The sequence below is a fragment of the Diorhabda sublineata genome, chromosome 1, assembly GCF_026230105.1.
Source record: "Diorhabda sublineata isolate icDioSubl1.1 chromosome 1, icDioSubl1.1, whole genome shotgun sequence".
Lineage (NCBI taxonomy): Eukaryota > Metazoa > Arthropoda > Insecta > Coleoptera > Chrysomelidae > Diorhabda > Diorhabda sublineata.
Window position 1 is genome coordinate 28,925,123 of NC_079474.1, and position 25,734 is coordinate 28,950,856.

At 30.4% G+C, this 25,734-nt stretch overlaps 1 protein-coding gene across 2 annotated transcripts; it reads left to right on the forward strand.

Moving 5' to 3' along the window:
- Nucleotides 1-25,349, forward strand: LOC130451830 (ubiquitin carboxyl-terminal hydrolase 34). 2 transcript variants are annotated; one of them, XM_056791126.1, is made up of 41 exons: nucleotides 1-196; nucleotides 297-393; nucleotides 697-1,193; nucleotides 1,702-1,836; nucleotides 1,906-2,177; nucleotides 2,365-2,583; nucleotides 3,996-4,169; nucleotides 4,739-4,928; nucleotides 5,367-5,600; nucleotides 5,696-5,936; nucleotides 8,738-9,172; nucleotides 9,339-9,587; nucleotides 10,432-10,751; nucleotides 10,837-11,050; nucleotides 11,123-11,330; nucleotides 11,731-11,862; nucleotides 11,970-12,158; nucleotides 12,303-12,603; nucleotides 12,762-13,144; nucleotides 13,543-13,719; nucleotides 13,993-14,313; nucleotides 14,447-14,684; nucleotides 14,745-15,016; nucleotides 15,069-15,582; nucleotides 16,112-16,373; nucleotides 16,667-16,923; nucleotides 16,980-17,304; nucleotides 17,377-17,579; nucleotides 17,826-18,136; nucleotides 18,796-19,051; nucleotides 19,625-19,881; nucleotides 20,034-20,224; nucleotides 20,418-20,595; nucleotides 20,664-20,783; nucleotides 21,087-21,203; nucleotides 21,492-21,726; nucleotides 22,278-22,510; nucleotides 22,599-22,802; nucleotides 23,640-23,777; nucleotides 24,041-24,281; nucleotides 24,620-25,349. In XM_056791126.1, exons 1-41 carry the CDS (start codon nucleotides 154-156, stop codon nucleotides 24,877-24,879), a joined length of 9,843 nt encoding a protein of 3,280 aa, XP_056647104.1. In that variant the 5' UTR covers nucleotides 1-153; the 3' UTR covers nucleotides 24,880-25,349. The 2 variants fall into 2 exon arrangements, with proteins under 2 accessions (XP_056647104.1, XP_056647114.1); XM_056791136.1 differs by having other exon boundaries at nucleotides 3-196; nucleotides 8,759-9,172.
- Nucleotides 25,350-25,734: the final 385 nt, after the last annotated feature.

The following is a 25,734-nucleotide window of genomic DNA, read 5'->3' on the forward strand; positions in this document are numbered from 1 at the left end:
CTATTATGTACGTTTTTAATATGGTGGACGTTTGGTATTAAAATATTTTGATGATATAGAATGCAACAAAATAGTGGATATATGTATGAAGCAACTTCAAAATAAATTATTTTTAGGCTAAAAGTCGACAGAAATTCATATACAACATTCAAAATGTGTGATGCATGCTCTGATTTTCTACAATTGCTAGTTTCATGTAAGCAGAAATTACCTTTTTACAATATTCGGGATTTTTTTAGTACAAAATAAAATATTATGATATTAAATTCATATAAATTTCACGATATACGTTTTAGATGAAGCTCAATTTTGTGCGGAAAGCAGTGAACAACCTATTTTAACAGGCAGAGATGTGGATACTGTTTATGTTTATGCTCAGACTTGGCCAGCGAGGTAATAATAACTTAGAAGAAATTTATTTGAAATCACTTTATATTTTGATATTACCAAATTTTTCAATTTTGAAAAAAGTTTTTTAAAACCTGCCTTTATTTATAAATATTCTGTGACAGTAATGACTTCAAATTGCATTAAGATTATGTACATTATTTTATTACTAAAATATTGAAAATGAAAGAATGTCTATTTTGTAATTGTTATATATTGATTTTTTCACATATACTTTTTTTAATTTAAACCTTGTAGTACATGAAATAACAATATATCAATACTTTCACACTATGACATATGTTTCAGACAATGTATGTGCTGCTACAGAGATCCAAAAAATCTTGAACGCTTCAGTTATATTACACAAGGGCTAATATATATGGCAGCTAGTCAATTGAAAACTTTGGCAGAAAAATCCACAGAAGGTAATAAACAATCTGAAAATAATCAGGAAAATAAAGATGCTAAAACAGTTAAAAATCCTGAGGATGAAAAAGAAAATCCGGAGGTTTTAGAACGTGATAAATTATTATTACTGGTTGCAAAAATATTTTTATTAAATTTTCCTTTATATGTAGCTTATAAGCACACAATTCAAGCAAAGTTGGATGAATTAACCCAACAAGAAATACAAAATTTAAATTTATTTTGTGATTTACATGATTCTGAAATTCCTATTTATTTATTGAAAAATGTTAGTTGGTTTTGCAAGTTGGGAGGATTGTTGGCAATGACTACCTGCTTCACTCAATTATCTCCTGAATTATTACCAATATCTACTGCACATGCTATGATATCAATAGGTGAGTTAATTTTTTATTATATTATATATAGGAGATCATTTCTCTTTTATCAATACCCACACAATCAATTTTCAGTTTGAAATGGCACAGTTTTTATCAGCTTCTTCAAAACATGTTGCTATCTCCTTCACAATTTAAGACTCAAATATTTTGCTTTTTAAAGGCCACTTGGTGCAACATGTAATTTCATGCAAAGTCAAAATATTGCTTGTTTTCTATTATATCCAATCAAACCTTTTTGGGCTGCAATTGTCTCAATTTTAAAAGTGAAATAAATAAATTCTAATAACTAAATCATAAATAACAAGACAGTAAGTTTTTCCACAGAAATGAGAACGTTTATTCTGACTGAAATTTGGTTGCTTGTAAATTGCATGGCAACTAGAGCAAAAGTTGAATAAAAATTTAAAAGCTTTTTTAAATGAAATAAATTGTTAGTTTGTATATAATTTAAAATTTTTGCATATTATTCATAATTAAATGAATTTTAAACCACATTTCTTTTTAGTTTGCAATTTAAAACTTTGGATGAATTACAAAAGTATGGTGTCAATGTTAGTTCCATTAAGATCATGTGTTCTAAGGTACATGTGCAAACTTTCAGATCAAGATCTTCGCACAACAACAATAAAAAGTATGGCAGGTAAAATCAATTTCTTTCCCAAATACATGACTCCAGTCTAATCATGGATGTTTTATTGTTTTTATGTAGATTTCATGTGGAATGCTATCAAAGATCCTCTAGACTCACATGTAGCATTTGACATAGATGGTTTAGATCTGGCTTTTAAATACTTCATCTCAAGTACACTAACGATGAGACTAGCAGGAATAACGCAGATAAATAACCAAATTGGTTTATTGGCAGAAATATGTGTTGGAGAATCTTTGCCTGAAGCTGAAGCAGCTCCAAGACAAATGGCAGATTGGTTAATAAATAATAGTATAATTTCTCATATATTTGGACCGAATCTTCATGTAGAGGTTTGTTCATAGTTTTATGTAAAAAAAAGAGAAATATTAAATTAAAAAATGCTCAAGATAACATATGCAGGTTTATATTTGGAAAATAGATTTCTTAATCTAAAATGTATTACATCATCCAAATAGCACAATCATCACAAATTCTTGTTAATACTAATGTATATGTGTATATTTGAATTATTCTTAGGTAATTAAACAAAGTCATATAATCCTAAATTTCCTTGCGATGGAAGGAAGGATAACTTGTGAACATATGGATGTAATTTGGGCAGCTGCACAATTAAAACATTGCTCAAAACCTGTCCACGATTTGTTGCCAGGACTTGTGAAACATTTAGCAGCTGCACCTACTCTACATCTATACAGCCTCTTAACTAAACTTGAACCTAAAGATCACACTGAACAAGTAAGTTTAATTCTTCAAAATGTATAACAATATAAATATCTTCTAGTTCTCTCGATTTAAAATATATTCAATAGTCAGCAATGTGTCAATAAAATAAAGTTGAAAGATTGGGGATATACTACATACTTCCAAAAAATCCATTGTATCAAAATCAAATTGAATGAAACCAGACAGATTCTTTCATAGTTCTTTGTCAGGAACATAGGCCTTTTAATAGGCCTATTATGTCCCGCTTAAAACTACCAAAATTGATGTAAAGAAACTATCAGGTTCCTTGGCTTGAATCTTTGATCGTCACTAGGCCAACTAATGTAGCGGGACAAGTGGAGCAATTGATTGGTCAGTGCCAAGTGCCTTAGTTTGTGATGTGCCAAATATTTTCATGTTTTTCTTGCTAGCAGACTACAGATGTGTTAACTACACATTAACTACACATTTGGCTACACCACGAATGGGTTCTGGGTCTATTTGTTGTTTTGCTGATCCTTGTCTGGCGAGTGAATCGTTAATCAGCCTAATTGTTGCTCTTGCTGAAATTATTATGTTTTATTGTGTCGATTGAGTATCGCCCGCCGGCATGTTAGCTTGTTCACAAGTGCAAAAAATTAATTTATTTTAGGGGTCCTCTGCAGAAACCTACTCTGGCCAAATAATTCATCTTTTAGGTATCCATGTATTAGATAGCTCCATTATTTAGTATTTCAGGCTTAGAGTCTTCCTTCAACTGTTCTCTGTCAGTAATGTGTGCCTTCAAGCCCTTATTAACTGTAGAAAGTGCCACTGCCCATTAAAATGATTGGACATTCATCTGTAACCTGCATCCAGATATGGCCACTTGCTAAATTTTATGTTTCTTCAACATTTTCTTCATAAGAGTTATGTCCAGAAAAATTTTTAAATATTCTTTCCAACTTTGTATTACTTTACTATCATCTGCTAGCATTTCTTCTTTTTTTTGCTGCTCTATTAGCTTTCATTTTTTATGGTTTTATGAAAAACTTTTTAATGTCCTTACTGTTTTCTTCCAATTTTCCCAGCTTGTCTGTATTCCTTTTACTCTATATTTTATTATAAGTGGTTGACTATTATATAATAATCTATTCCATTTGACTCTTATAAGTTGGATTTTTATCCTATCAAGATGGTGATTGTATGATTTTTAAAATCACTTCTCTTATTTAATATCATGTACATAGTTTTAGGTTTAGAAGAATCCTGAAAATGTATTTAAGTCTGTTTTTTTTTAACTATACTCATCTGTTGGACACTAAAACTTGTTACATTTCCAGCTTTTATGTGCTTCTAACTTTCATAATTGTTTCTTATTATTAATTAACAGATTCAAGTTTTGATTGAGATTATTAAAAACATTTAGATTTTAAATATGCTTATTTGCATTTGAATTTTTTTAGACATTGTATCTTGCATCAGCTTTGATAAAAGCTCTTTGGTCTAGAGGAGGTGGTGCCCCAGAAATAGGTCTTATCAATGTGGCTGCTTCAAATGCAGGTATACCCTTACATAAATGTACCACATCTTCTGAAAACAGTGTTAGTCTCGATCCCAGTAATTCCGAAGAAGAACATGTAAGTATAATTATATTATAACAAGTTTTCTTTACTACAAATCTGGTATAAAAATTATCTTTCCAAATCAGATGTAGTCTGTTTACAACTGCATCTTCCTTATTTCAAAAAGTTTTTGGTTTCATACTTCATAGTTAATTTTGGGCGACCAAGGGGCCATTGAGCACATAGGCCTTCTAATAGGCCCGTCCTGCCCCACTTGACGTTACCAAATGCTTTGGAGAAGCTGATTAGATGCTTTGGCTTGAACCTTTTGATGTCATTAGGCAAGTTGTGAGGCTTGCCCAAGTGATTAAACCGCACTTGAATGAGTGCAGGAAGTTTTTGGGTATAGAATGAGGAACTTACAAAGTGTCAAACTTTATCTGATATATATAATCCATACTGTGATTTTATTACTTCCTGATAATTTACAAATATAAAAATTTTTACATATTATAAATATTTTAATAGTTCTTGTCTTTTAAATTGTTTATTGTCAATTTAAAAAGAATCTCAGAAGAATAGGAATACCAGATTTATAAACATGTCTTTCTTACATCATCTAAGTGAATCACATATTTTTTTAGGGGGAAAGTTCAGCACAATCCGAGAGCCGGAAAAGTGAAAGTGAAGATATAGATGGAGTAGAAATTGATGAAGATGAAAATGGCCAAATCGTAGTTGATAATAGCGGTCCTCCACCTTGCAAATTAGCTCGTAAACAGGTTATAGAAAGAGTGCACTGTAATGGAAGTAGTACAGATTCAGAACTAGATGGTAATGTACTCATAATAGATCTACGACAATTATATATTGTTTAGAATTTCTGTAAATTTTAGTTAACAAATGCTCACTATTGAATACAATATGCAAAATACTTTCACAATTCAAAGCAAGCAGAAATGTTTGTATGGAACAATAAAACTAATAACAAAAATACCTTTTATAAAATATTAGTCAGAATTATATTTTTCTGTTCCATTACTTATTGCACATAATAACATATTCAAGACAATAAATTAACTTAGCAATAAATATTATCTGGTATTTTATTGTTTAAACACTGTATGGTCCTTCGAGCCTTCCATTCATATCTGACGAAGAATAGATAGTATAATTGTGTTTGGAACATTATTAGTTGAGAATTTGAAAGTTCCGAAAAAAAAAATGTTTGTATTTATGACATTGTAACAGATATTTTTATTAAATTCTTAGGAATAAGTATAAAATCATCACCTGATGCAAAATGGTCTGGACAAGGTAAAAATAAAACTGAAAAAAGAATACTTCCAAGGAAAAAAAATCAGTCAAATATTAACATATTACCGGAAGTTGACGAAAATATGCCATCTAGTAGTTCTCAGGATGAAGCTGATACTGAGGATTCTCCTTCAAAGTTGAGAAAAAGAAGAAAACTGCTGAGAAAAAGTAGAGCCAAAAGACAAAAAGGTGTGTCTATATGTTCACACAAAATTTCCAGAACCATAGAATAGTGATATTAACTAGTGTACTTTTATATGTAATGATAATTTTTTTTCAAACAGGGAATCACAAACGCATCCATAGGATATCTGCCATAGACGCTCTAAACGACGTGGAGGTTGACAGTGACCAAGAAATAAAAGATCGTTTGAAGATTATTAGTCACAATGTTCATGTATCTCAAATTAATAACCTTGATGTAAATGTGAAGCAAGCTGTATATTTAGAAGAAAGTTCTTCTTGTAGTGAATTAGGAAAAGAGGGAGCTTGCCCAAATTTTTTAGCAATACATTCAACATCAGGGTATGTACAAATTGAAAAGTCTAAGTAAGTAGAAGGAATTTGAATAATTATATCGGCATATTCTAGTAGTCAAACAAGCATAAAAATTTTATTCTGTATTGATTTACATTAATAGTTTGAGTGAGTATCACTTTCCTGATTCAAGTTATGAGCTGATTTGGTCAGCAAATTATTAATTCTATATACGTAATGTTAGATATTCCTGATTCCTAAGATCCAAAAAATATGTAAAGAAAAATTTTCTCCTATACTGCTAGAATATGAAGAAAAAGTGAAATTATTTTCCATTTTTATATATGAGAGTGTTGAAAAATAACATAGTCATGCCATCGAGGTTATAAGGATTCAAATTTTGATTACTCAGCTCATCAGGAGCACAATTGAAGAGGACCAAAGAGGAAGATAATAATTGGGAAAAGACACATTTTAGTATTCAACTTCAACTGTAGCTGATAATGTTAAAAACTTATATTTCAATTTGTATTATGTCTAATAATTTATTTTTACTTTCATATGAATACTTCAACATTTTATATATATATATATATATATATATATATATATATATATATATATATATATATATATATATATATATATATATGCTGTATTTTGTTAATGTTTTTAATAAGTTTTGCCACTCTCCTACATAGAAATAAAATATTTTTAATATATTTCCTTTGGTGAATGAGTTTATTTTTATTATCAATGGAAAAGTAACTTTTAAGGAGAGTATTAACCTGTGCCCAAAAGAGGTTTCAACTTAAAGAAAGCTCCAAGAACTGTCTATTTAAATTCTTATTGTTGCTCTACGAATAATTTTCTTACAACATGAAACTTCGATAACCAAGTTCTCATCTTCAGAGACTGAAGGTAAACTTCTACCTTCAGTCTCTGAAAACGATAACTTGGTTATCGAAGTTTTATGGAAAAAAAGGACAAATTAAGGTTATTTTAAGGTCATATTCCACTAATATATAGGTGTTCATTATTATTTCATTGTAATTTAGTTTTATTTTGTGTTTATCTGTCAAAAAAATACAAAATTCTCTGACTGAAAATAGGTACTTTGAGAGGGTTGAGTTTTAGGAAAAGTTTTCGATCAGAAATTGATTGTGAGATAAATAATGCCCAATCACTTGAAATTTTATGGGAATGTTGTTGTCTGATTCCTCAGATACTCTATTCTACCACATCTCAACAGACTTTTACTTTTTTTAACTACAGTAAAAGCTTTTTATTCGCGGGGTATATGTTCCAAAAATATGCCGCGAATACAGACACCGTGAATACGGAATGGTAATTTGTATAGGATTATGGGAGATACGTTCCTAGGTGAAGTTATTGAACATTTTGATTAATTATCTTTAGGCTTAGGCAATGGTTTGAAGAATTTTGTAATTTTCTCTTGCTTGGCAGTTTTTAAAAGCTACTTCAATTCAGACTGATACAGAGCAGTCGCATTAGCAATTTGCCTCTTAAAAATAAGACTTCGTTCCATAGACGGATCAATGTAAAGAAATCGCAAAGCTCATTTGCCATTCTTAAACCTTCACTAAGATTTTTCAAATTAAATGTCACGTTCCCAGTGCTTGTTGAAACCTCTTCTTCAATAGGTTGTGAATTTAACATTTCCTCCAAGTCGGTTTCAGTCAAATCTTCATCTTGCGATTCAAGCAATTCCTGAATGTCACTTGATTCTATCTGCTCGAATCCATCTCGTCCTCGATCACAATTTTTATAACGAATGTGAAAGACGAAAAGCATGCAAAGCGACTTTTACTGTAGAACGGAACAGCAACATTTAAAATATGTATATGTACTTCATAATTGAATAATAAGGTTGCTTTCATTCTGTTTATTTACATTCTAAAAAACACCGATTGCGGCGAAGGCGGCTTATGTCGAAGTCGTCGGCAATATCATTTAACAACAACATACTTTAGGCAAAGTTTTTATAACATCTATTTTACTTTTTTATTAGTCCATTTGATAGCATTTACAAAGGATATTGGGTTGGATACCTATTGGAATCCTTTTATTATTATGTATGTACTTATTAGATACGCGAATGAAGAAATTTTCAGCCGCGAATATAGGAATTGGGTTACATTTTTTTACTCCGCGAATAGTGAAAACGCGAATGAAGGAAGCGCGAATAAGGAACTTTTACTGTATTCACAAGCACTTGTCTTTGATAAGGAATCATAATGAGATCACACTAAGAAGTCAAATTATTTAATAAAATTGTAAGAATAGATTCTCAAAATTAACAAATAATCAGAAGATTTTTTCTCTTCAAAAATTTTTTTCTGATAACTTACATTGCTAGTAACTAGTAAAGAATAATTGGAAATATTGATATTATTCTATTCTTATGAATGATAATTCACTTATACACTGCCACATCTAGCTAACTATATTTTTAAATCTAGTGCGTTCAACATCGAGGTACCCAGAACCTAAACACACATGAATAGGCACTCAAGGTAGAAGACATAACATTTTGTTTAGACTCTAATATTTATTTTCCATTTTAAGACTTGTTATCTCTTTTGACTGATTACTTTTGATAAAACGTTTGAGGTATTTAATTAAAATTGTTAATGCTATTTATTAATATACAGCCTTCGAATTTGTTTTTTACATTATAGGAACCTCCTATTTAGTTACTTTTTATATGTATAATTTATACATGATAAATCAAATGAAATATATTTCTCGAAATTCCTCCGTATTTCATTTCATTTATCAGGACAGATTCCCCAAAATAAGGGGTTGAAATAGTTACTATAATTTAGACATGTTTTGGAAATGTTAAGTGGAGAAGAAGCAGAAGTAGAAGGTGACGGTGAAGGCAGCTATTCTTCACGCATGAGCAATAAATCCGAGAAGAACATGGCAGATTTTGATGGAGAAGATTCCGTTTGTGAAGATGAACTTGCCAGATTAACAGAACATGCAGGTATGAATTTGCATGTGTTCAATCATCCGCCAGAAAAAACTCCGGTTCGTGCAGATTTAAGATTATCGGCTTGTTTTAAAGTTGATAATGTTTGTCAGCCTGGAAATACGTTGCTTTGGGATTTACTACAGGACGACAAGATCTGTCAATTAGGAGAAGGATTAGCCTTAGAAGCAGAAAAGACATTGTGTAATTTAATTTGTTATACTCCTGATAAAGAAATAAGAATGAAGTTTATTGAAGGTTGCTTGAATAATCTTGCCAATAACATGTAAGTGTAACAAATTTATTAACAACTATAAATCTTTATACAATTTATGTTATTACTATTTATAATTTCAATATAGTTTATTTTTGAAATATTGAGTTGCTTATGATGAATAATTTGTTTTCTGGGCTTAGATTTATTGACTTATCTAAGTCTATTCTTATTTCAGGTCTGTAGTTGTATCATTACGGATGTTGCCAAAACTACTAACATCGTTTCGAGGTCTTGATATGCATCATGTAACACATTGGGCAGACAGACAACATCACATGATGACACACTTTTTTAATAATTTGAAAGTGTATACTCTCAATCCCAGTAAATCGCTGCCAATGTACACTCATCAAATGCAAGTTCAAGTTAGGCTCCACTTTCTATCTGCAGTTTTCTCACCAGTTGTGTCTCCCAATAATTTTAAGTTAGTGAAATTTTCAAATATATTAGTGATCGAATTTTGACTCAAAATCTAAGTTATTGATAAAATATTTCTTTGAAATGTTATGCAATAAAAATTCATTGCATTGTGCTTCACAATTAATGCAAAGTTTTCGGAAAGAAAAAAATAAGTGTCTCAAATTTTTAAGTTGATGCCAGTGATTTAAACGTATATTTCTTTTTGATATCTCTTCAAAGTTTTGTTGCACTGATGCTGTACTTTGATAGAGGGTACACCCAAGTTTTATAAGTTAAGATGGTCCACAATAGCAAAAATAAGCACTGTACTGTAGCAAGAATTTTCCCGTAGTTGTAATTACAGCATTAGTCAAGATATGCAAAAAAATTTACTTCCCAGCTTAGCTTAGCATACCATCTCTGTTTTACCCAAAAGTGGAAGAGAACGTCAACTGGACAATATTTTATTTAATGATGCGTCATAATCTTGTCCAATTAATAATAATTATTCTTAGAGAGTGTATCAATATCCTGGCTTTCTGTTGATACAGGTGTCAATAGTTTGGTTACACATATGGTACTATATGCCTCCTTTACATTAGAGGAATTTTGTTCAAGTGGCTAGTAGTACAAATCAGATGGATCAAGATAAATAATAAACCTGATTTTAAGTACACTTTTAAGCAGCAGTAATTAGAAACATGGATGACTCACTGTACTAAATAATGTAACAATAATTGCTCATTTTTTCATAAATAAAAATATTGTTTGATTTTTAATAAACCCTGTTTTTTTAAAAATATGGTTCAGTTATTAGCATGTAATGTTCTCAATTTATAGATTTTAGTGTTAATTTGAATAATATTTAGGTTAACTATTGATCAAGTTGATACCTTATGGGAATGTCTAGCGCGAGATCCTGAATGTTCAGATGAATTGTTTAGTTGGCTTTTATCCCAAACCAAAACTACAGAATTGCACGCTCTTAAAATCGAAGCTCTACAAAGACTGTACATCCACCACTTACCAAGTCTACCGCCGGAAAAATTTAGTATGATTTGCCTTAGTTTATTTCAACAATTATGTAGTTTGAATAATTTACTAACTAATGATAACGATAACAAGAAGGAAAATCAAAATGTCGGAATGGATCACATGTGGAAAATAGCTTTAAAGGCTTCTAATACAGGTAAATTTTGAATTATGTGTCAATAATGATCAATATTATTAGTTAGAAAAGTATTAATTTTGAACGTCGACAATATAAATTTTAGAAGTAAGCATGGCGGCAATACAGTACATAAATAGTTACTACATGGGGTATAATTTACAACATGAAGGTCAATTTGTCTGGCAGTGTATGACACATCTAAAGGCAGCTTCTGAAGATGTGACAGCTAGCAGTACTGGTGCAGAAGAAGCTTCTTTACTCTGTATTCAACGAGCTTTGCTATTAATGAAAACGCACATTGAAACTTTTCGAAGAAGGTAATCAAACACTATTTGAAGTCATAAATGTTTTTTTATTTATTCATTTAATAATTAGTTGTTTTTTTCTAGGTATGCTTTTCATTTAAGAAAATGGGCACTTGAAGGTAAGGGTATAGGTAGTCATTCAGCTTCATTAGGAGATCGTCCCAGCACTCCTATCAGGTTAGTTGTACAATCAGGGAGCTCTTCCGAAAGATGTTTGTTGGATTTATTTAATAGCGACTATATAGCCGAACTCAGAGCGGAAGTTGTCAAATGGTGTGAGGGAATTCAACAAGTAAGTTAATAAAATAAGTATTAATTCTACACATTATGTAGTCGGATCTAAATGTTAACTAGTTGGTGCCATCAGCGAGCGAGGTATTTGAGTATGAATTTCAAAAGTAATTAATACATGCTTAACAACATTTAAATATTTTCTAAAAACTTAATGGTGCAATTGAAGAAAATACCAAATGTGCCTCAGTGTTGTGCAGTTCAGTTTATTCCAAAAAAAGTAGTTTCTGAAGGACAGAGTTTCTTCCCTCTGCATGACATTTCAGAGACCTCACTCCACCAGTACCTCTAGGCGATAAGCCTCATTGGCACCCAAATTTTTATTATATATTAATAAATATGTATCCTCTGAAGGACTAACATCTATAGGTATTAATATTAATTGTTAGTTGTTCTTCCAGATGAAAGGAGATTCTGCTGAAAGTAAAACTAAACCCGGTGAAACATGGATAAGAATAATAACACAAGGCCAAGAAGTGACGATAGACTGTGATGAAAAAACCTTAGCTGAAATGGGCTTTAAAGATAATCAGGTAATATTATCTATCAAAATTAAAACTGAACATATTATATTTGAAATATAGGAATTTTATTATCAATAGTCAATAAATTATTGTTTTAATCTTTTTTTGGTTATTAGATTGTCTACATTTCGGTGGGGATGTCGAGAAATATGAAAAAACGAGAATTTATGGATGCTCCTTCTTTACATCCACCTCCTCCTAGAGAATGTTTGCCTACACTACTATTATTGCAGCCAAATTACTTTGAGCAATTATTTTCTTTAATGCACACATTAAGTTCAATGAAAATTCAAATTAAAGGAGGGGTAAGTTTTTATAATTATATATAATAAAATATTACCTTTTGACATTAAAATTATTGTGTGAAATCTTTGAAGACACTTTATAGAAAGAAAAACCAACCAAAATCTCAATAGCTCTTATCATTTATCCAAAAACTTGTCTTTTAGCGTCATCTACCGCATACAAAGGCACAAGTTCTTAGTAGAAGAGTATGGGACATCCTAAGTTTACTTCCGACTAGTCCTAAACTATTACGTGGTTTTAAGTATTTGGACATACCCTTGTCTGAATTATTAGACCCGTCTAGTGCACAAAAACTTATGTATTCTTTATATATTGTGGAATCATTAAGTGCAAAAATGTATCAAGGAAAATATACGGATGAAGGTGATGGAGATGAGGAATCGTGGACCAGAAAGTTTGTCAAACATGGTGGCTTAAGCCATTTGTTTGATATTTTCATGTCTGGTAATTATCTATGGTTTAGTTACGAATAATATATAAAAATCCACTCGTATTAATCATATTGTATACTAAAACAAATTCCACATATCAACCTTAAGTTCTAACTTTTCTTTTTCTTAGTGTATCTCTGAATATTGCTACAATAAACTGTTTTCTTTTAGGTATTCTTCAAAGGGACGGATCTGATTGTTCAGACTGGCAACAAGATTGTCTCGCCTCACTACTTAAAATTCTTTGTCATTTGGGAGTTGAATCTACATCTCAAGATACAGTAAAATCTCGCAATGAAAAAATAATAATCCCCAACTTGAACGATTGTTTTTTGGCGTTAATAGACACTAAATCTATGCTGGCACAAATAACGAGTATTTTAGAAGAAGCGTCAAGACCTAAAGACGTTAATCACTATAAAACAGGATTTTGGGGAAGAGCTCAAGTGGTTCACTATGCGATGGTTTTGTTAGTATCTTGGTTACATTGCTGCGAAGAGGCTCGGGTGGAGTTGTTTCAATCTAGTAATTTTTCAGATTGGTTGCAAAGACTGGTATGCTTCATTATCATTTTTATGCAAAATATTATTTACTAGTATTGTAAATATCACACACACATTGTCTCTTATCTATTTTTCATTAATAAAACCAATGATCAGTTGAAATATTTAAATTTGCAAAGTAACTGCCATAAATAGATTAAAGTATTGCATTCAAATGACCAAGAGGCTTTTGTAACTCCGGTTAATCTTTAAAATTACATTAAAAACAAATATTGGCAATGTAGAGTGAAAAGCTATTGTGTCAATTTTGACAATCATTGTACAGGTGTAATTTCTTCAGTTATTTTATCTATTTATGTATTACAATTAAAAATGTTCCTGAAGAAAGCGGATTTAATACATACTTTTAAACAAATCAAACATTTTTGTAATTGATAAAATTTTTTTAGGTATTGGAAGATCCAGAACCAGCTGTAAGACGAGAAGTTTGCTCAGCAATTTATAGATTGTGTCTAGGAGTTTCTTCTAGTCGTGAACCTATTGAAAATAGTCTTATAGCTCCAATGTTATCACAATTATTACTATATTTGGAGACTGCCGAAAGTATGAGACCTCAAAAGATGGAGGTAACATATTATGTTTAAGTATGTGTAGAGTATGGTTTGATGTATGCATTTGTTATGGTTCTGAGACGTTTTGATGAAACTCAGCTATTTATCATTAACATGTGTTGGCCAAATAGTTGTAATGACTTTCGTAATCTCTGGTAGCTCATTTTTGTACAACATTAAAATTGTTAATTTTATTTTATTCAAGATAAAAAAATCCTAAGTTTGGAAATCAATGACTAACAAATAGTACTCCTAATCTGTATCTCAATTAATAACGCATGTCTTTAGGCTTTACAAGCTCCTGAAGAAGGAAAAGAACCATACGGACCCGCTTGTCGTGATTATTTCTGGCTAGTATCTCGTCTAGTTGATAGTTTACCAGATGAATTGGTGAAAGAAAGTCTTGATGATCCTCAAAATTGTGTAATAGACATAAACGAATTAACACAAAAGATCGCAAGATCAATTTTATCTAGAGATTATCTCGAAACACGACACCAAACTGTAGATGATGATGGCCTGATTGGTTTATTAAATTTAATGACAAATCTACTTAAACACAAACCGCCTTTTCAATCGAGCAAATTGGGTCAAGAATTGTTATGTGAGGTAAATAAGTAACACATTTTTAAAATTTATTATTATAATTCTAACATCAAGCATATAGAAATTTGTGTACATAGATTATAAGGGATTGTGCATGCCTTGAGGTAAATTTCTGGAATGAAAAAAATGTTTTTAGGTGTTTGATTTTCTTTTTGCCTTACCGAACCCAAAACTACGACATGTTCCTAAATGCAAATCTCCCAGATCCAGAACATCTGCCTTCGATTTATTGGTAGAATTAGTAAAAGGCTCTCCAGAAACATTCGCCATACTACATGAAAAATTGTTGAAACAGCACCAACCAGGACCGAATTCACCTTATCCTTGGGATTATTGGCCTCACGAAGACGGTAGATCAGAGTGTGGCTATGTCGGTAAATACTGAATACTTCTTTCTAGCTATATTTATGTTGTAATTGCAATACTTATTGTAGGTTTAACAAATTTGGGAGCAACATGTTATATGGCTTCTTGTATGCAACATCTCTATATGATGCCTCAAACCAGAGCTTCCATCTTAGCTGCCAATACTGAACAAGCAAAACATGAACCTACTCTTAAGGAACTTCAAAGAATGTTTGCTTATTTACTAGAGAGTGAAAGGAAAGCTTATAATCCGAGAAGTTTCTGCAAAGTGTATTCTATGGATCACCAACCACTGAATACGGCCGAACAAAAAGATATGGCTGAATTTTTCATAGATTTGGTTAGTTAATTTTGTATAAGACAAGAAAACTACTTATTACTATTATTTACAGGTTAGTAAATTAGAAGAGATGACTCCTGCCTTAAAAGAAGTTATTAAAAATTTATTTTGCGGTACTCTAAGCAATAATGTAGTTTCTTTAGACTGTGATCACGTGAGTAGGACATTAGAAGAATTTTACACAGTTAGATGTCAAGTAGCCGACATGCGAAATCTCTACGAATCTTTAGACGAAGTAACCGTGAAAGATACACTCGAAGGTGATAACATGTATACTTGTTCTCAATGTGGAAAGAAAGTGAGAGCGGAAAAACGAGCATGTTTTAAAAAGTTACCACACATTTTATGTTTCAATACTATGCGATACACTTTTAATATGTTGACGATGCTCAAAGAAAAGGTTAATACACACTTTTCCTTCCCATTGAGACTGAACATGGCGGGGTATGTAGAAAAACAGTTAATGACTCAACATTACCAAGAGGATAAACAGAAAAATACTGATAATGAGAACACCGAAAATGAACAGTATGAATACGATCTTATAGGGGTAACAGTTCATACAGGTAAGATATATATATATATATATATATATATATATATATATATATATATATATATATATATATATATATATATATATATATATATATATATATATATATATATATATATATATATATAATTATATTCTATTGTAAGAGGTCACAATATGTATATTATTTATCTAATTCTAATTGCTGTTATTCGCAGTATTGGAAAACATTATACAAAATATATGAGAGTATAGTAGAAATTTGTGAGAAAGTTTTAGAACTCGGTTTGCTTTGGTTAATTAAATTTTAATTTATGTTTGTTTATGACATTTCACGATTTCAACAAGATCTGTATTTTGCTCACAATAAACCTCAAAGCTATTGGATTTGACATACATCTTTTTGCTTTTTTTTTGATACTTACATAAATTTGCACTGGTAAATTAAACCAGAGCTGGTTATGAATCTTATATTTATATTCCTAAGCTTAGTATATTTTCCAATACTGTAAAAGTTACAATTCTCCAGTAGGTATATTATTATATAATATATTTCATAGGTACAGCCGATGGTGGTCATTACTATAGTTTTATTAAAGATCGTACTGCCGGTTCAAGAGACAAATGGTTTCTTTTCAATGATGCTGAAGTTAAACCATTTGATCCTAATCAAATAGCAGCTGAATGCTTCGGAGGAGAAATGACTAGTAAGACATACGATAGTGTCACAGATAAATTTATGGATTTTAGTTTTGAAAAGACTAATAGTGCTTACATGTTATTTTATGAAAGGTGTCCTATTGCTGAACCTAATAATCAAAGGTAAGGATATAATTAATTTAAAAAATGTTTTCCAATTTGTGGTATGTTCCATGAAATTTCTCGTGGAAAATCGTATTATCACTAGTTTCTGTAGAATCAATAGATTCAAAATATATTTGGATCAAATTAAAAACAGGCTACACCTTCCACTACTTTGTTTGTGATGGGAAACCCAATATACCTTGAGTGCTTTTCTTTTTCATTATAGATGTGAGGATATAGTATTTTTAAGAACTAAAATTTTGTTATGATTTGCTTAGCTTTTTTTAAATAATGCAAATATTATCTTTTAGGAGTCCTTCAACGACAGGTGATAGCTGCGAAAACATTGCAAGTTCCCCCACTCCGACCATGACCATTGAACTCAGTAAAGAATTAGAAGATTGGATCTGGCAGGATAACATGCATTTTATTCAAGATAAAAATATTTTCGAACATACGTACTTTAATTTCATGTGGCAAATATGCGGTTATATTCCTCAAACTATTTTACCAATAGAACCGAATATCACTCAAAAAGCTGCTCAGCTCTCTACAACATTTTTCATAGGTAAAACTGTTGTTGCATATTTTTTGTTTTTTTATTTTGATTTTATTTTTGCTTAGAAACATTTATTCATGCCAAGGAAAAACCGACGATGGTACAATGGGTAGAACTAGTCACAAAACAATTTAACGCTTGTCAAGAAGCGTGCATATGGTTCCTAGATCATATGGCACAGGACACTTGGTGGCCTATACAGGTATTGCTAAAATGTCCAAATCAGATGGTGAGGCAGATGTTCCAACGGCTTTGCATTCATGTAATACAACGACTAAAACAATCACATTCGAAATTGTACCTTCAATTGGAAGATGGAAAAGAGTGGACTAAAGAGGAGAATGGAAATGTAGATCCTGCCAAAATTGGAAACGCTTCATGTGTTACTAGGTAAAATTTTCTCCATTAGTTCTTAATCCCAAATTTAAAACTGATTATGTTTATTTTATTTTTTGTTATTAGGTTTATCAAAACGTTATTATCCTTAATGGAACATGGCGCCAAAGCTCATTTGAAACATCTCACTGAATATTTTGGATTCCTTTATGAGTTTAGTAAAATGGGAGAGGAAGAATCAAAATTTTTGTTAGCAGTAGGTGCTATCCATTCCATGATACATTTTTATTTGGGTCAAAAATCAAACGATTTTGTAGATGTTAGTGAAGGTGGGTACATATGTTGTTTGCCTCACAAATTGTAGTGTACAGTAAAAGTTTTTTCACTAATGTTTTCCCTCTTAAAGCGAAAAAAGGCGAATATTTGTCAATTCTAAAGTGATAATTATAAATCAAAATTAAAAATGGGTTTTTCATATTTGTTACTTTGCATTTGTAATAATGATATGATTAGGGAAAAAAATAAATAATTAAATTCAAGTGTAAATTTTATTTGAAACTTCATTTATTTCAAAGGTGAAGAAGAAGAAGAAGTAGTTTCTATGCCAACGGACAAATATAAACCTGCCTCTCTAGATAAAATGATTACGCTAATAGCGTCACTGGTTGAAAAAAGTCGAGATTCCAGCGGAAAACTTCAACTTAGCGAAAAAGACTATGCAGCTATAGCTGGTGGCAAAGGTTTTACATTTTTTTATCAACAGATTAAGGACAACATCAATTTACAACAGACTAGAAACTTAATTCATTCAATTTGTAGAGGGAATAATCAATTGGCGCAGTTAATCATCTGTATGATATCACAGGCTATATCGAGAAACTCTGAGGTAAGAATGTTTGTATTCTTCTTCTCTTTTTTCTTTTACATGAAGATTGTCCCCACTTCTTCCTTTATCTTCTCTAATCATCCTAAAATTGTTCCTTTTTTATTCCTTCCTTTATATGATCTATCCATTACTTTCTTCGTTTTTAATAGTGTCTCTATTATTTTAATTGTTCATCTATCTGTCTTCATTTTTATTACATGCCTATACCAATGCAGCTGATTCTTATTCACTTATTCTATTATTGATGTTTGTTTTGTTATTTTGTTAAAATCTCCATTATTTATTTCAATCCATACTTCTCAGATATTTTATTTCCATAATATTTATTTTGACTCATCTTTCCTCTTAAATAGGAAACTTTTATTATAGTTGGTACTACTAAGGTATTATATATTTTCATTCACATTCATCTTTGTAATTATTCCTAGATTCGTAAATATTTAAAGTAGTTATGTAAGTTAATTTAACACTGGTCATTATTTTACATACTGATAACAATACTCAAAATATCCAGTGTGTTTTTTTGTTTTCTAAATTTCAATAGCAGATTGATATATATATATATATATATATATATATATATATATATATATATATATATATATATATATATATATATATATATATATATATATATATAAAGGTTTTTGTGTTATTAGGGATGTCAACCATTTTTCAAAATTCTCACACTTCTCACCGAAACAAGTGCTCAGAATTCATCCCAACAACCATGTTTTACACAATTAGTTCTTCAGAAAGTTTGGGATGCCGCTGAATGCTGTCCATATTTAGCACTAGATTGGCTTGCTCTACAAGTTACAAGGAATCGTTTAGTTCACTCTTGGGTACTTGGCTCAATGGATTCTTGGCTAGAACATTTTTTAATTGCTCATAATAATCAGAGAGTGCGGAACAGTAAGTAATCTTATTTTTATTCTTAGGTACATTTATATTATAAATATGTGAGTATTGTAAGAAATTTTCTCGAAATTCCATGAAATGTTTAACTATTTGCTTTTATTTTTTTTCTAATTTAATAGAATTACACATTAAAAAAACTCATGCAACTGATGTTATCTGAAAAACATTTCTTAGATAGCTTGTAGTTTGAAGAGACAAAATTTTCATGTTTTATATACATTTCTTAGGATTACAATATCTCAGCTCATAGCGCTTTAACTTAGAGAAAGTAAACGTGAAAAAAAGACATTCTCTTTTACACGTTTCCACTATACTCTAATAAAAAGTGGGAATCCAATGGAACATTTAAGATTATTATAAATTATCGTGACGTTCTAGTGTAACTTACACAATTATGTTAACGATTTCACTCTGATATTTCTGTTTCTTAAATTTTCTTACAATATTGTGTAATGGTGATAAACAAATAATACTTTGCTTTTAATATTTTGTTTAGTAATATCTAAATTATAAAACTAAAAAGTATAGCAATGGATCTATAATTTTTTAAGTTATAACTGTTTCTAGCTGCAGGCTACCTATTGGTATCATTGGTTCCGAGTACCCCTTTTAGACAAGGTTTTAGAGCTACCCATAGATCAAACAGAGAGCCACAATTATCTCCTGAGGCCACAACAGTGTTGCATCAAATTTATATCGCTCTCTTAAGACTGTTACAAACTGCCAAACATTATACCGATATGCAGCAACATGGGACTATGAAATTGACTACTTACTTTGCTTTAATGATGTATTGCTGCATTTCAAGGACTGAGAAATTAATGGTGAGTCATTTGAATCTACTGCAAACTAGTAAATGTAATTTTATGAATTTACTCTCCTTAATATCCGTAACAAAGTTTTAGATATAAATTATTTGCAAAATGAAATTGTTGAATGCTTGTATATATTTTATAGGATTGAACTTATTTTTCAGTTTGGACAGTATTTCATGCAGCTGTGGCATTTGTTTCACCCAAAGTTATCAGAACCGTCCATACCAGCTTACCATAATAAACAGACTTTACTAGCATTTTGGAATCACGTTTGTACAGACTGTCCGGAAAATGTTCAATTGATGCTCCAAAACGCGCATGTGACTAAAAATATTGCATTTAATTACATCTTGTAAGTAAAACCTATAATCAGGGAAAATCTATGAAATAAAAAAAAAGGTCAGAAAAAAGAAATAAATCAGACAGCCAAACTAAAAAGATTTTTTTCTTGTAAAATTCATTTGTGCCTAAAATATAACAAAAGAAATTGTCGAAATTACATCATAATCTACTTTAGAACCATCTCTTTATAATCATATTTTTAGAGCGGATCACGATGATCAAGAAATAGTGATGTATAATAGAGCCATGTTACCAGCATACTATGGTTTACTTAGAATGATGTGCCAACAATCCAGAGCTTTTACTAGAAGTTTGGCCCAACATCAAAATTTACAATGGGCGTTTAAAAACATAACTCCTCACCCAACTCAATATCCACAGGTATATATAAATATTAATTCAAATAACAAAATTGGATGTAAATGCGTATTATCTTGATTCTCTTCTAGGCTGTAGAGGAATTATTTAAATTAATGCAACTGATGGTAATAAAACATCCTGACGCTTCAGAAGCAGAACAGAGAGAAATTTATAGTTTTAGAAAGAATACATTGATGACTTACCTACAGGTAAAGTATTTTTTAGTGTTTGGATTTTACTGGCGTTACAATTTTTAAACTCAAGCTTATTGTGACAGTCTTTCTGAATCCATAAATTCAACCCTAAACAATAGGTTTAAGAAAAATTGGTTTTTATTCATAATCGTAATTTAAAATTAATTAGTGAAAGCCATCCTAGTCAAAGACAAATCCTCGCAAACATACACTACAGTGAAAGTGTAGTGAGAACTTCACTGGACATTAAATTGATATGTCCATGAAAAATTTTTTATTACTGTATATGTTTACTTCCATTATATATTAATTTTTCAGTGTCTTGATGGAAGAACAAGTTGGGGTACATTAATTTCAGCATTTAGGATATTATTAGAAACGAATGATGACAAACTTTATGTCGTTTATAATGGTGGTTTACAAATTGTGTTTGAAGTAAGTTTTACTTTCATGAATATAATATGCAGTGAATGGAGTCATTGAAGCACAGTATTGTATAGCTTTAATGAGAAAAAATGGCAGTTATAGTAAATGATTGGAATTTGTTAAAATATTAACAGTACTAATAATTACGCAAAAATTATAGCTTTGAAACTTATCTCTTGTTCTACTTGATATTTACCATTTAGTTGAACTGCAGTGTTAAAATACTTTAGTATTATTTCACGAATTTCTCTTCTGAAAATTGTTATAAATGAAAAAATTGAATAAATATTTTTTTAGTGTTTTCAAAATTTGCATTTGATGCTACACGAAGCTACTGCATGTCATGTGGTAGGTGATATGTTGGACATTCTTAACATAATGCAAGATCTCATGCAATGTATAAGATTGTATAGAGATAGTAAAGATGCTCGGGGTATTTTACTGGCTACAAAAGACTGGTTGGAAGTTCTAAGGAAGCTGGCTACATTATTGAATACCTATAATCCTCCAGAAATGAGAACTTTGTGTATAGGTAAGAAAAAATTGTCATTGAATTATGTAAAATGCAATATCTTTCTTATCCGTATTTTTTAATTTAAAAAGGGTCTGTTTCCATTTTTAATGGTTTAGTTTGCTGTTGCGTAGGTTTTCCTATTAGACTCATTTTTTTCCAATTATATTTTATAATTAGCCATTTTTGTATCCCAATACAATACACCCCTTTTATTTTAATTAAAATTTCACATTCTTTGAAAATACACTCAACCTTGAGTTAGGAATTTATTTACAACACTGTTCACACAAATTGACAATAAATGGTATGGTTGATAGTTAGTTTAATTTGTGGTGCTCAGGGTGACGGCGGCCAAACCTCAACTGAGCCTAGGGGATGAAAACTCCTGATATCTTCTATTTAAATTTAATGCATTTATATGTCGCTAGTGCCTAAACATCTAATTATTTACATTTCATATTTATTATTTTGAAAAGTGCATTTACGTGATGCAACATTTAAAACTTTTTTACATCACTTTGTAATATTAATTTATATTATATAATAATCTCATGTAACTTATATTTTAGACGTACTTAAAGAATTTGTTGTGATAATGACGGCAGAAACTATGCAAGTACTGGTACCATTGTTGTCCCATTGTCATTCGGCTTTTCAAGACAGTCAGGATGCAGTTCCATTAGGACCGTATTTTCCAAGAAAAGGACACTCGCTACCATTATTGACTGGAAAAGGAGGGGCCAGACCTTTAAGGCCTATGGTACAAATGACAGTACCGCATAATCAACTAGAATGTAGCAGGGTAAGAATGTACAAAATTTAATTTACTGTTTTGTGTATTACACTTATTTAGTAAAATTTCTGTATATTCACTCTATTTGTTTTTTCAGGGCGTTGATCCGGATTATGATTTAGCATTGGATAAATTCTATAACCCTTATCACGATTTCATAGATATGATATTTAGATTAGCTGTAAATAATGATTCTGTCCCTGAAGTACTGATTAATTTAAGCGCTATTGTTGGTTTTGAAGCTGTACCATTACATTCCACATATTTTCCAAAATTGTGGTTGGATATTTATAAAGCTCAGGTAGGTGCTTTATGTTCTTAATTATAATTGTATTATATTCGATTTAATTTAGTTATATCCTTAAGTGTTTCTTTCTCTCCTTTTAAAGAGATAACTTCCAATACTTCCAACATGCAGGAAATGATTTATTTGTGAATCATTTTATCTAAATATGCCATTTTAATCAAAACCAATCTGTATAAAAATCATAATTTTGCCCTATAAGATTGTGCTGCAGATATTACGTTAGTTGGAGAAGACTTTTCACTATAAAAAATTCCACTATTGTTGATTTAGAGAATTAACAATGTTTGAAGAGACAGAAAGAAATCAAAGACTAGGTCACTGATGCAAATAAAGACCAATTTAGCGACATCCAGTTCCAAATCAAATATTTGTATATAAAAATCTAAGTGCAGATTTACAGATTTATATCAGAAAATGTTTTCTTCATTCATAACAATACTCGACTCCAATCATCTAACATAGCTTTGAGGAAATTGTTATCTGAGCAATGGTATGACCATTATATAGCCCAGATTGTAAGTAATCTTCATAAAATCCATTTCACAATTTATATGAGATATCCCTTAGATTCCTGGAAATATGAAATGCTTTCAATCAAACGGAAATAAAGATTCAAAGCACATCAATCAAGCAGAATTTGACACCCGGAGGAGGAAACTACGCCCTATAATTATTTTTGGGTTATCTTTCAAACTTCTCTTGTACATATTTTGTTGAATATCTGCATTTTCTATAATAGTGGTTAAAATTACAAAAAAGTTATTAAAAAATATTAAAACAGAACATATTCACCCTACTATAAATAAAATAAGCTAATTTATATTTTTTCAGAATATAGATCGAAAGTATATAAACATGTTAACAACATGTAACTATTTTGTGGACTACGTGGATGCAGTACTGTTAGATGAAAGACCCGCCTTGAATGTAGATATTATTTATGAGTTTTTGACTGTATTTTTTCCCAAAGTAAGTTCCAATTTTCAGATTCATGTTTGAAGATTTTTCTAAACAATATCCATAACAAGCATGATTGAGTAATGTATGGAATTCTGTATGACTTAGATTTAATTTTCTTTGTAAAAAACGGAATTAAGAAATAATTCAAAAGTGGATTCTCCACTCCATACTACACTGTTGGGAGTACAAAAATAGATATTGAATAGATGACAATTACTAATTTAAAAATGACTTCATTTATAAGAATATATTTGAAAATTGATCTTTTCTAGGTATCTGCCCACGTCCTTACCGAACAAACACTAACTATGATAGACAACACTGTTGTATCGCTAAGCGAGCAAGTTGGTTCTTTAAATGTTTTAAAAATGGCCAAACGACTTACAGGTGATATTAGGGCTTTAATATTGGTATATAATAGTCCAGAAGCAGTCCCTCCACCCTTATTACTTGCTACTCTCAAACAAGTACAGAGTAGCATTAAATTGGAGATACTCAAATTTGAATTAGATGGTAAATATTGACATTTTATATTATTTCAATAAATTCATTGATGAACTACATTAAAGATATACATAAAATATCTCACATTTACAGCCAAAAATATTAATAGCTACTGGTATGGAACCATTACAGCCCAGACACAATTTCAGAGTGTCTGGTCCTTCGAGCCTTCATTACATTGCTGGTTCATATCAAAAGACCAGATAATGTAATTTTGTCTGTTGGTATAGTAATGGTTTGTTAGGAAATTAAACCAACAAACGAATTGAATTTCTTATTTTACGAGAAAATATTTAAGAGTAATTTTAAATTGTCATATTTTGATGCTGGTATTTTTTTATTTCTAGATAAATGCGATGAAGCGCCTAATAAAAATAATTCAAAAGAAGAAGCCGATCCGAGTTCTTCGACGAAAGAAACCGCTTCTGGCGATTCTACTATTAGTAAAACTAAAAGTGATAGTGATACAGAAACTCAAAGTACTTCTTGTGATAATACTAGTTCAGAAGAAACTAAAAAGGAAATGTCTTTCGGACCCGTAGGCGACTTACGATTATTGAGTAAATCAGTAAACGAACTTATCGAAATTGTTAAGAAGGATGCTTAGTTCTTTTAAAAATTTCCATATTACATCGAAATTATTTTATCAAATTAAGGATATATATAGTTTTTGTTTTTTTTTTAAATTACATATTTATATATTGCTTTATTTTTCTTTATTTCTAATTTCAAGACATTGACTGTGATTTTTCAGTTTGTAAAAAGTAGAGAAATGAAAATATTCAACTCGAGCGTCTATTAAAAAAATTTCGATGTACTATAAGACCAAAGTGTGTTGTAAATGTAATTTTTTTGTTTGTTTCGGAGTTTATAAAATATTAGTCTAAGAATAAATGTTTCATTGTAAATTAAAGAGCTTTAATTTTAGTTGCATTGCGGTAGAATTTGGGTTTGCATAATTTAGGTTAATTTGTAAATTATTTTTTATCCCAAAAATGATGAAATTGTAAACTTTGTTTATTGCTTTAAAATTATTTTCTCGAAAATGTATATGAATAAAAAAATATTCTTTTTATATGTTTCACTGTTCATCATTTTCCTTTATATCCGTCATCAACTACCCCATTCCAACAAGTTTTAAGTTTTGGTTTATTACATGAATTTCACCAAAGAAACTGCTTTATAATACTTATTTAGGTGTAAAGGGAGCGTATCAAAGGTACTGTTTTCGAATAAGTAGAAAATCAATTAAACCATTCAATGATACATCCAGAAAATGCTAATATACGTCGGTTTTATAGTGCATTAATTTTCCAATACCTGAGTGAGGAAGAATTTACTGTTATGGAGTGACCAGCAGAGTCCTGACCTTTATATCCTATAAAATAATCTATAGAATGAGTTTAAAAGAGAGCGGGACCAGAAGTCAATCAATAAATTTATTACACGTACTGTATCTACC